Source organism: Sarcophilus harrisii, chromosome 6 (assembly GCF_902635505.1).
Source record: "Sarcophilus harrisii chromosome 6, mSarHar1.11, whole genome shotgun sequence".
Taxonomy (NCBI): domain Eukaryota; kingdom Metazoa; phylum Chordata; class Mammalia; order Dasyuromorphia; family Dasyuridae; genus Sarcophilus; species Sarcophilus harrisii.
In genome coordinates this window covers 148932250-148944951 of record NC_045431.1, presented here as the reverse complement: position 1 = coordinate 148944951, position 12702 = coordinate 148932250, and the positions used below count along the sequence as shown (strand labels likewise).

The following is a 12702-nucleotide window of genomic DNA, read 5'->3' as shown; positions in this document are numbered from 1 at the left end:
AACATTGTTTGAGTTTTTTCTTTTCCTCTTTCTGGTTAAGTAATTTCAATTTTTACATTTAATTGTTTTTTGTTTAACATGAATTAGCATAGTTATTATTTTGTAACATTCATAGATTTCAAAGAGAGGCCAGGCAAAGAGTCACAAACGGGTAGAAGCTACAGACTGAGTAGCTGCCACTACCCAGCCTCCTGGGATAATTTGGAACCTCTGCTTCTGTTCTTGCCTTAAACCAAATTTCACTATAATCAGATTCCATTAAGAAATAATACAAAAAGAAATGAAATCTCTGCAGGCTAAAAATCACTATTTTTTTTCTCTAAGGAAAAATTTTATTCAGTTACCAAAGATCCTGATCAGAACAATGTAAATTAGTGTGAACCATTCTAGTCCTGAAATTCAAGTATGTAGAACATAAGCATGATGTTTATACTCCTCTTATAAACATTCTATTTAGTATATGTACACATAATCTATTTTCTACAGTGATTAGTCACTATTAATTGAAATGTATTTCAAGTGTGACTTGAAAATGACAGAGTTGAAGAAAAATAAATGATTATTGTAGAAAACGTATAGGATCAAGTACAAATAACAAAAATGGCAAGCATTAGGCAACATAAGGTAACTGATAAAGAGAAATAGGATGTTAATAATAAGAAAAAAAATAATCTATTTTAGGAGGGTCAGCTTCCTTTTAGAAATTGAAAATCTTAGAAATGTTTTGGAAATCTTAATACAAATGTTAATGCAGACATTCATGTACACTGTTTTGATCACTAAATCTATGTTTAATTTTGTAATTAAGAAGTTTATATTCTATTAGAGAATAATCTTTCTTCTTTGTGCAAACCATAATTAAAAAAAAGAAATATTAATTTATAAATAATGCTTGTGTTTTAGGTAGGTTTATGCTGAGGTTTGCTTTTGATGCTCCACTTTTTTTGTGTGGGTGCTGAAAATAATTGTTCTTTCCCCTCTCTTTTTCTTTGACCCCTCACAATTTAGCATTTAGCAAATACTTGTTTTAGAGTACTTTGCTGGATATTTTTCTGATTCCCTCTTTTATTTCTCTAAATATCTGACCTAGTACCATACTTGTATACATATCTTAGCACCCTTCCTCTGTTAGGCTGTAAGATCCTTCAAGCCAGGTCAGTGTCCCTTTCATTTTTATAATTGTAGCATCTAGTGTATTACCTTATGTGTAGGGGGAGTATAGTAAATGTTTATTGAATTAAATTGGGGATGATAGAAAATTTAGATATGATATTACCTTATATTGATGGACCTTAGTCTAGTAAATCTAGTCACAATTTAAAGTCCTTGAAGATGGAGAGAGCAAGGAAATGTATATAGTTTGTAACAGAGAAAGGTGTTTTTTAAAACTAGTCAAAGGGTCAAGTAATGATTCTCCTTTTTCTTTGCTCCTTCAGTCCCTGCTTATAGAATTTCCCACATGTTAAGAGTTATAAGGGACTATAGAGATTCTTTTATGCAAATCCTTCATTTTGTGGATGAGGGAAACAGAAAGGTGAAGTGATTACCCTCCCAGTCAATTACCTAGAGTTGATATTTTTGCCTCATACCCCAAGCTCTCTGGTGCAATTAAAAAAAAAAATGCTTCTTGCTTTCAAGAATCTTAGATTCTGTGGGAGGAGACTTTGCAATGCAAGATAATATTATGGAGTAGTCACAGCAGTAGTAATAACAGGGAAAGACCTCATATAGCGGTGGAAGAAGGGAAGGAAGAAGTTTTGAGAATTGAGAATGTTTGAGAATGAAAGATCAGCAAAAGGCAGAGTTAAAATTTCTGTTGAAATCTTCTGATTAAATATAGTATAGTTTCTATTATACACATTAATTAAGGTGATCCACAGTTGCTATCATATTTTTCTTAGTAGAAACCATATTCTTTGGCCTCTATGCTATATTAACTAGGTAGGTATGGTTCTGTATTTGTTTCATTTAAAAGCATCTGTCATGGAGTTTGAATATAAAGTGAAGGATGAGGATACTCTGGTCATGATTAAATTTGCATTTAGAGCATAAATCTTTTTTTCCATTAGATGGTATTTTAAAATCCTGTGCTGAATGGCAGGTGTGAGTGGGGTTTTGTAGAGGCAATACAGATGGTGATATCTTGTGTTGGTTTTAGTCTTATTATCTATGTATATATATATAAACATACAGTTATTAATTTCTATATGTAATTAATTATGACGTGTGACAGTTTTGTGTTCTTACCTAGAAATTCCTTGATTTTTTTCAATAAAATAGTTTACCATGAAACAAATGATAGAAAGCTAGGTACTTTCTTGTTGATTTAGGAAAGTTATCAAAGAAGAAATATTATTTTTTACTTTTTTTGCCATATGGTAGTAAACATTCTATTCTCAGCCATGGGAAATGAGAAAAATGAGAAATTTGACTTCAAATATATTTGTATTTATCTATTAAAAAAGCAGCTTTGACTTTCTGTGTGAATTGATAATAGATGAATACTTTAATGTTCATTTTTTCCCCTTCCATTTTACTTTGGTCATATCTTCTCTAAAGTCTAACTCCATGTTATAATATGAAGATGACCTTGGATTTTCAAAGGCCCATGAACTCTAACAGATCCTACACATTTGTAAAGGTCTTGAGGATAGGCCTAGTATGAAATGACCGTTGTTTATAGTCAAAAGAGTTGGCCTGCTAAGTGTATAGAGAGGCTTAAAAGAAAAAGGGCCTATTTGTACAAAAATATTTATAGTGGCTTTTTTTGTGAGAGCTAAGAAATTGGAAATTAAAGGGATGCCCATCAATTGGGGAATGGCTAAACAACTCTGATATATTATTGTAATGGAATATACTATAAAAATGCTATAAAAAGTGCTATAAAAATGGCAAGAAGGATTATTTCAGAAAAACCTGGAAAGACTTACGTGAACTGATGCATTAATGAAGTAAACAGAATCAGTAGAACATTGTACACAGTAACAACAATATTTTTCAATGAATAATTATGGATGACTTAGCTATTCTCAACAATACAATCATCCAAGACAATCCCAAAGGACTAATGATGAATGTACTATCTGCTTTCAGAGAAAGAACTGATACTGATTGAATACAGACCTAAGCATGGTATTTTTAATTTTATTTCATTTTTTCTGTTTATTTGTCTTTTTGTATAAAATGAATAATATGCAATTTTAAAAATTGCATAAGTTTAACATATATCTTATTACTCACTTTCTTAGGTTGGGGGAATATGAAGGAAGATAGGATTTGTAACTCAAAACTTTAAATAAAAATGTTAAAATGTTGAAAAAAAAAGTGTAGACAATCTCAACATTGTTGACTTTGAGGTGATCAACTTTTCAGTCAGAGCAACTCTCAAAGATTACTAAGATAAAGAGAGTATGCTCTCTGTCCCTGGAGGAAGTGTCTATGTCAGTGAAATGTATATCAACTAGGTGGTGTTTCATATTTTGCTTATAGGGGTGTGGAATATGTAGTTAAAATGCAACATTTTATGCATGACATTGTATTTGAGGCATAGGGGATGCAAGAAGCTTGAAATCTTATAGCAGGAATAAGACATGTTTATGTACTTATGTATTTATGTACATAAATAAATATAAAATAAGACAAAGGGAGATTTACAAAGGATGTACTTAAGGCAATATCTTATGAGAAATTGAAGGTTGGAAAAGTAAATCACTCTTAGTTGGGATAACCAAGGAAATTTTCAAATTAAAGTTGTCTCCTAAATTGAACCCTACAGTAAGAGAGAAATTTCAGAAAACTCAGCTCTGGGAAAAAGCTATTCCAGATATAAGCGGGTCTGTATGAGCAAAGGAAAAGAGATGGGAGGAAGCAGGACAAAGATGGAGACTGTGTGGTTCAGTTTGGCTGGAAAGAAGAATATATAAAACGAAAGTGCAATGAAATAAAGCAGATGGGGTAGGTAAAGCAAAGAATGAGATTGTTGAAGACTTTGAATGTCAATGTAAGAAATTTATATATGGTAGAGAGTGGGTGATGGAATTTTTGAACAGTGATTTGGTTTGTAGGACATTGCCTTAGAAAGTGTCCTCAGACAATGATTTGAGAGATGGGTTGGAGAAGAGGCAGTCTGGAGAGAGGAAAACTTGTTTGGAGGCTGTTATAATAGTTCAGGAAAGAGATGATGAGAATGTGACATGGGGTGATTGGATTGAGAATGGATTGGTGGGGGATTGGTGCAAAAAACAGTGTTTTTTTGGTTGAATTAATAGGGCTTGGCAGCCGAATAGTTGCCAACAGTCTTAACAGTCAGAGGAGTTCACAAAATCCTATAAAAAACCCAAAAATACACATCATGTTAATCCTGGATGTTTTGTTAGGATAGTGGTGTCATCACTTGTAATAGATAATTCCATGGAAAGAGAGAGACTTTGGAGGAAGGTGATTAGTTTACTTTTGGATATTTTTGAGGAGACAACCCAAGAACATGATTTGGAAACAGATGCCAATAACCTCTAAGAAGAAGTAGGGCTAGATTTAAAGATTTAGAAGATAATGTGTACAGATTTGGGCATTTTTGAGATAGTCAAGGAAAAGAGAGAAGATGACCCATGAGGTACATTCATATTTAAGTAATGGAAAAGAAAAGAGTGATCAGAGAGGTAGAAGGAGTACTGAAATAGTTGTAATATTATAAAAGTTAAGGAAATTGGGGAATATAAAAAAAGCTAGTTATTGGTTAACAATGTCTGAAGTTGTAGAGAAGAGTTTTTTGGACAAAGAGAAAACACATAATTTAGGAAATGATATTCCTTTTCATTTTATTAATTTCTCTGAATAGGAAAAATGTAACATCAACCATTGCTTGGTGTTTTGAAGGATGTTACTTCTATATTCTCTGTATCCCCTTCTCCCTTGCTGAACTCCATTTCTTATAACAAACCTGGCATTGAATGATTGAAATTAAGGTTGTGTGTCCATGGAATCTACAAGGTTTCTTTCATCTCATATAGTGACATACTTTATTTTGGAAGAAGGAGGTACAATCATGATTACTGAAATAGGGACATAAAGGAGAATCCTTGATTGTGTTGGCAAAGGAAATGGAAAAATATGAATGTGTTAAATGCAAATGAGAAGAAAAAGGAGGAAAGAGAATATAAAAGCATAATATGTCATTTCTTGTTATCTTATATGTATTACAGAATTCCTCTCCTGCAGATGACTTCAGGATTATGAATCAAGCACAATATACCAGTTTAATAAATGATGAAACTATAGCTATTTGGAGACAAAAACTATCAGAGCATAGCAACTCCAATTCAATCAAGTACATGTTTCTATCTTTTTGTTACTTTTTGAGAGATTTTTGTTATTTCCTTATTTATTATTCCTTTAAAAGTAATAGGGATGATGAAATTTTATCTTTTAGGGAATTGTTTTTCACACTAATAGAAAGAGTAGCTGGAGTCTTTCCTCCAAGTCATTTAGTGTTATGACTATTTGTCACCCATTCACTACTTGGCTGATCCAGCTACTTCTCACATACATTCCTTTTTAATCATTTCTGCTCCACAATTGGTAATGTGCTATATATAGCCAACTTTTACCTGCTGTATGTTTCTTCACTGACCTATGGATCACCAGAAATTTTTATTTTTTAGACTTTGTGGTGTTCCATGGTGGTCATATGACATCACCAGAGTATTATTAGAATATTTCTCTGTAGATTTTATGAATCTTTGAGCAAGTGAATGAAAACTAAAGCTGCCAGTAGGAAAAATATGATCCAAACATATATTATTGATAATTCATGTCTACATAGTAGTTATAATAACTAACACCGTTTTTTTTTTTTTTTTAAGCAGTGGTGTTCTGCAAATATTGTCTTCAGCTGCCTGTTGGAATGGAAGTTTTCTTGAAAAAAAGTAAGCTTTTTGGAGATTTAAAAAAAATGTATGTAAAGCAGATAGTTCAGAAAAAGAATTAAGGTTAATGTGTTCCATTTTATGATGGGACTTGATGCTAATTCAATGGAAAAGGGGATGATCTTGCACTAAAAGTTGGACTGCCCAATAATGTGAAATAGAGACCATCAGAGGAGCAGTGCTGATTCTTGAAAAGCTGGAAGATGTTGAGAGCTGCCTAAAAGAATGACTTTTAAAAACTATTAATATATTAGAATATCTTTTTTTTTTCCTGAGGCAATTGGGGTTAAGTGACTTGTGCTCTATTCACTGCACCACCTAGCTGCCCCTATATTAGAATATCTTAATTAAAAACCAATTTGGTTATTTTTTTAGAACATTTAAAATCATTGCTTATAGGGGTTTTTTTTTTTTAACATCTCAGAGGAAAATAACTACATGAAAAATAAATGTTTTTATTTCTTTCAACATTACTGTTGATAGAATCACAGAATCTGTTGAGGGACTTCAGAGGTCATCTAACCTCACACAAATCTGACCAAATATTCTCTCTATATCATACCTAACTAGCAAACACTTAAGAAGATGAAGGAAAATATACTACTTTAAGAAGAAACCCATTCTGCTTTTTGGTTGCCTTGATCCTTAGGAAGTTTTTCCTTACATCAAACTTAAAAATGCATCTTTTTGACTTCTAAGCCATTATTCTGCCTTTTAGTTAAAGTGGAGACAGTGTAAGTCTTTTTCTAACATTTGAAGATAGCTATAATTTCTTCCTCAAGTTTTATCTTTTTTGGGTTAATTGTCCTAAATTAATTTCTTCTATCCTTAAGTATGAATATCTTTAATGTTCTGACTACTCATATTTGAATGGTATCTAGCTTTTCATTGTCTTACAAATCTAACATTCTTCTTCACCTAATAGTTTGAAAATTAGAAACTTTAATACATTTTAATTTTTAAAACATATAACAAAATTATCATGAAGATATATTGATATTCACATATTGATGAATAGCATCAATTATATTTCCTTTTTTCCTTTTCCTCCCCACCCTTCTGCCATGGCTACCATTAGACATAAATAGGTGCCTCTTATGCACTTAACATGGGATATTTTATTAATTAAAGAGCTCTGTGTTGTCTTTTACTTCCATTAGATTTTCCTCTAATAAGACAACAAAGATAGAGGTTATGCTTTATCTAAATTTTGTTGTTACCCTTTGCCTAGTACATTATTAAACATGTAGCAGACATTTATTAAATATCTGTGGATAATTTTGTTATATATTTAAAAGCAAGTTGTGCACAGGAGATCTGCAGTTTTTTTGTACAATTTCTTTTTTATTGTACTGTATTATGGAAATTCTTGTTTTATTCCACAAATTAAAAAAAAAAACATGAAAAATAAAACTAATGTATAATAATTCACAAAAGTCTAACACAAGTTTAAGTATATGGAGCATGAAGTTAAACTACAATTGCCAAAATGGCTGATCCAGTCATATTATTCTAGTTCTTTTATCAGCTTGTTAGATTGGATCAACTATTTTTGTAAACCATTCCTCAATACTAGATTACTAGGATGAAACTAATCAATTCACTATGTGACCTTAAACAAGAATACACTGAATCTAGTATTGTTGAACGTGTGAATGAAGGGAAACTTTATGTAGACATAAGCATATTATTTCTTTTGGATTTTGAAGAACATTTGTGTCTCTGGTAAAAAATGTTAACATTTCTATATTCATAACACCATTTTGAGTGTTTGTTTTTGGTCCTTTTCAGCACATTGTGGGTTTTTTTTCATAGATACACATTTGTGTATATTCTTTTTGGTTCATTTTAGAATTGATGAGCATTTTAAAACTAGTCCCAAAATTCCAGGGATTGACCTCAATTCTACCAGAGTGTTATTTGAGAAGCTAATGAACTCTCAGCACTCGATGCTTCTAGAACAGGTATGTTCTTTACAGTTTGTAATTGTTCTCTTTTTCAGGCAACAGTATTATGTATATTATAACATCAAGTTTATAGGGAGAAGCAGCAATAATGTATGATGAGATAGAGAGCTTGTTATATAATCAAGGAGGTCAGATTCATACTAGCTTTGTGACACTGGGTAAGTCATTTAATCTCTCAATGCCTCCAGGAATCTATCTAACATTGTCAGTTTTAGAAGTTTTATATCTGTCCTGATGGAGAGAATTTCCTTACTGGGAGTTGGCTTTGTAAATGAAATAACAAATCATAAAAAATTTGTGAAAGAAAAATGCAGTAAAAGGAAAGGTGACGGTTTATGTACTTAAAATTTTTTTTTATTTTGAAATTTATGATTTTGAAAGTCAATTTCACCTTTTGATTTCTCTACTAACCTATGTGTTCCAAAAATCTTCTCTTCTGCAAATACCTTCTAAGTAGAATTTGATCTGAGTTAACCATATTCTTAAATATAGCCTAGTATAATTTGTGGAGAAGGAAAAATGAAATTGGGTACAATGTCATATGTTTATATTTAAGACATTTAAAATAAAATAAATAATTGTAGTTTGTTTTAAGGTTGGGAAGGTACCTTGCACAAAAGCCTCATGGAATTTATAATCTGGTAATATACCTTTTATGACCTCATGAAAATCAGTGGGTTTTTTTTTTTAAAGCTTGATTTTCAATTTGGAATATTTTTTTGAACTGCTAAAAGATTTTAAGGCTGCTGTTTTTGGTAATTATTCTAGTAATTGTGTTAATGATCTATCACGTCTTTTTTTTGGTTTTATGAATATATACATACACATATATATTTATATGTATATAGATATATTTATAGATATTTTTAAGCCTTTTAAGATATGGGCATTTTTTTTTTGTTTGTTTGTTTCCCATTAATGACGATAGCTAATAGTCATAAGATTGCTTTGCAAAATTTATTTAACTTGTTCAGTTGAGCCCTAAAATAATAATGCTCTGGTTGTATAGTTGCATTGTACTTTAAAATTTGTAAAGTATTTCCAGACTACATTTTCTTCTTTGAATTTCTTAATCTTGTGAGGTAGGTAGCATATTATAGCTGTTTTACAAAAATAGAAACTGAAGCTTAGGTGCAATTTAGTGATTTTCTCAATAATGAATATTGAATTTATTTCCCAATAAATAGAAAAAGAAAGATGCATATCTGTATAATTTGACTCTAACTTGTCACAGTCAACTTCTTTTTCCATTTAGCTTCCAATTCTTTTTTTCTTTCAATTCTTTCTTCTGTTGTATTTTAATGCCTTCTTCAGTTATAAATTGAAACCATATCAATCTTATCTTTTGAATTTTTTTTTCTTTGCTTCTCTCCATCCTTTTGTCCATAATTTAGGGATCTATGCTTTCATTTTTCCTTTTATTCTATTTCTTTTTTCCCTATCACAAGCTTCTCTTCTAGTTTCTCTTTTCTTTTTTTGTGTGTACTTTTCTTCTTTTCCTGAGGAAAATAGAAATCAAGAACATACTTAGCAAGGAAAGGAGAAAACTGAAAGTAAAGACAGTCCAATGAAGAGACTAAAGGGAAATGTTAGTAAGGTGGCTTCTTTTAGTTAAGTTATTTAGTTAAAATTTGTTCAACTTATGAATGTATGCTTAAAAATCCATTTTTTAAAAAAAGAAAAGGTAGGTGATATTCCCATTTTTCATATAAAAAATGAAGAAGAATTTAACCAAGTTAAAGTCACTGTTAATTAATATTAAGTTAATCTTTCATTGATGAAGCTAGAATTTAACCCTCATTCCCAAGATGTTTTGTAGAATTTGAATTTCAATCCAATTTTCTTTGTATGAGATGGTTTTTTCCCCCTAACTTTTATCTAATATATGGTGGATTATATTCTCTAAGCTTGTTCATAATTTTAATAGGTGTTCTATTCAATCATCATTTGCTGCACGTTAGCAAGTAGTTAAAGCTGTTAGGAATCAAAGATGGGTGTACTGTTTAATAAACATAATTTATTAAACAAGTCCCCATAAAGGGAGGTTTTAATTTTAACCTAGTAAGCCCTGTGATATGTATTGTCATTTCCATCTTTCTCCCTCAACTCATATTTTCCATAGAAAATGCTTTAGATTCCACCAATTCTTTAACTTTGATCTTTAGGTTATCCTTATCCTCAAATGTGCTTGGGGGTTGTGATACTTGTAGTTACTACCAAAAACCAGCAACACATTATTTAAACTATTAATATTGTCTTTCCAATACAACTAATTTCCTATGAGTGGTCACATCAGCATCAGTTCATGTAAATCTTTCCAGACTTTCCTGAATTCAGCCTGCTTATCATTTCATATAGAATAATATCATCTTTCAAATGTACCTGATTGATCTTAGATTATAAACTTAGAATTGTAGAACTTAAGGTGATCTCAAAGGTAATTGTAATCAATTTTATGAATCACTTTCCTTACAGTCATTACTCTCAAAAAGCATATATTGTCAGTGAGATTATATGTACACATATATGTGCAAAATGTATAGGAGGTAAATGGAAGGTACATTTTTGGGAAGAGAGCACTATGTATGGAGTGATCAGGGCTTTATGTAGGAGGTGGCTGTTGAACAATAAATATAAAAACATTATTTCATTTTTGTGGAAGAGGAAATTAATTCTTAGAAGAAGCAAATAATGTATTAGGTCAAAGAAGTTAGATAGTGAGTAAACTACATATGCCTGTATGTATATATGTAAATACACATATATACATGCATACATACATATATACATATGAGTGGATATTGGGCCACGTAAGTTGTGCAGTGGTCAGAGTAACCAACCCTGACTCTGATGGACTTGAGTTCATCATCTGACCTTAGACACTTACTAGTTGTGTGACTTAACCCTGATTACCTAAAAAGAAAAAAAAAATAAAGACTGTGTCTTCCTACCTTGATTAGGCTTTAATAGGAACTATTCATTAGCCTACTCCTTTCCTCAGCATAATAATATCTTTGACTTTTTCTGTTTCTGACCTTCATGAGTATGACTCTCCTTAGGAAATCTTATGCTCTCCATTAAAATTTTTTTTAAAAAATCCCCTCCCACCCTTTAGTAGCTTTTTATTTTACCAAATACATACAAACATAGTTTTTTAACATTCACCTTTGCAAAATCTTGTGTTTCAACTTTTTCTTCCTCCCTTTCCCCTACCCCCTGATCCCCTCCCATAGGCAACAAGCAATCCAATGTAGGTTAAACATGTGCAATTCTTCTAAACATACTCTACATTTGTCATGCTGCGTGAGAAAAATCAGATCGAAAGGTGAAAAAAAAAACAAGCAAACAAACAACAACCAAAAAAAGGTGAAAATACTATGCTTTGATCCATATTCCATCTCCATAGTTCTCTCTCTGGATGCTGGTGGCTCTTTCCATCATAAGTCTATTGGAATTGTCTTGAATCATCTCATTGTTGAAAAGAGCCAAGTCCATCACAGTTGATCATCACATAATCTTGTTGTTGTTGTGTACAACATTCTCTTGGTTCTAGTCACTTCACTTAGCATTAGTTTATGTAAATCTCTCTAGGTTTTTCTGAAATCAGCCTACTCACCATTTCTTATAGAAAAATAATATTATATTTATGCCATAACTTATTCATTCGTTCCCCAACTGATGTGGTCCCTATTCTTGGGACCTAACAATAATGATGTCAAACTTAGTGTGAATAGTTAATTGGTTGATTTTAGCTCTGCTGCACTCAGGACTGGCAAGCTTAAGATGTTTGCTACCCTCAGCCTTTCCTATAGCCAAGATTATAGGCTTTTGCTTCCTTTGTTCTTCCTTACATGTATAAAAAAAATCACAAATTTATTATGTTTTTAAAAAGCATAAATGGGAAACTTTTTATATTAACAACAGTGACCCATGGGGAAATTAGAATAAAAGCTGATTACAAAAATGGAGTAGACACAGATGGCAATCAGAAATCTTCGATGAAATTGTTTTTTTAATTAGGCCCTGTATATCTATCCATGGATAAAGTATTTTGTGAGCTACTATTATATTTAATTCTATTTAATAATTTGACCTCTATAAACAAAAAATGCGTTAAAGTATAATACATTTTGAAATATGTAAATATAGAGCTCAAACCCAGGATTATACCTAGTTTTGATCTCCTTTTAAAAGATATGTTTTTTATTGATATTTTCCCTCCAACGTCCCTCATTCCCAAATAATTTCTTCTCTCCCATCTTCTTGTAAACCCCCAACTATGAGGAAACACAGTTAAACAAAACAAATAAGCATTTTAATCATATGTAACAAAGGATGCTTTATTCTGCATCTATATAGTCTGCAACTTCTTTCCTAAGATGAGAGGGACATGTTTCACTATCAGTCCTCAAAAATCATGATTGATCATTGAATTGGTCAATGTTCTGATGTTCAATGTGTGTTCTTTTGGATTATTATTTAAATTCTTTCCTGATTTTGCTTTTGCTTACTTCACTCTGCATTAGTTTATATAAATCTTGACCAACTTTCCTTGAATTCTTCATATTCATCATTTCTTATGGCACAGTAATATTCCATTAAATTTATATACCAAAATTTGTTCAGCCATTCCCCAATTGATGGGCACCCTCTTTGTTTCAGGTTCTTTGCTACCACAAACAGTGTTACTGTAAGTATTTGTGTATTCATGGGACTTTCTTTCTTTTAAATCTGATCTCTTCAAGTGTTGAATCTAGTAGAGGGATCAAAGACTATGAACTAGTGACTTTTCCAGTACAATTTCAAATTAT

At 31.4% G+C, this 12702-nt stretch overlaps 1 protein-coding gene across 4 annotated transcripts in view; it reads left to right on the top strand.

The window, feature by feature from the left end:
• The window catches only part of HERC3 (HECT and RLD domain containing E3 ubiquitin protein ligase 3), a 123821-nt gene that overhangs the window by 49951 nt on the left and 61168 nt on the right, over positions 1 to 12702 (top strand). For 3 of the 4 annotated variants that reach the window (XM_031942750.1, XM_031942752.1, XM_031942751.1), the window contains exons 11-13: positions 5202 to 5326; positions 5862 to 5924; positions 7777 to 7888. In XM_031942750.1, the coding sequence (XP_031798610.1) occupies positions 5202 to 5326; positions 5862 to 5924; positions 7777 to 7888 (300 nt within the window). The remainder of the gene's footprint in view (positions 1 to 5201; positions 5327 to 5861; positions 5925 to 7776; positions 7889 to 12702) is intronic. The other variant, XM_031942753.1, reaches the window with a different exon arrangement.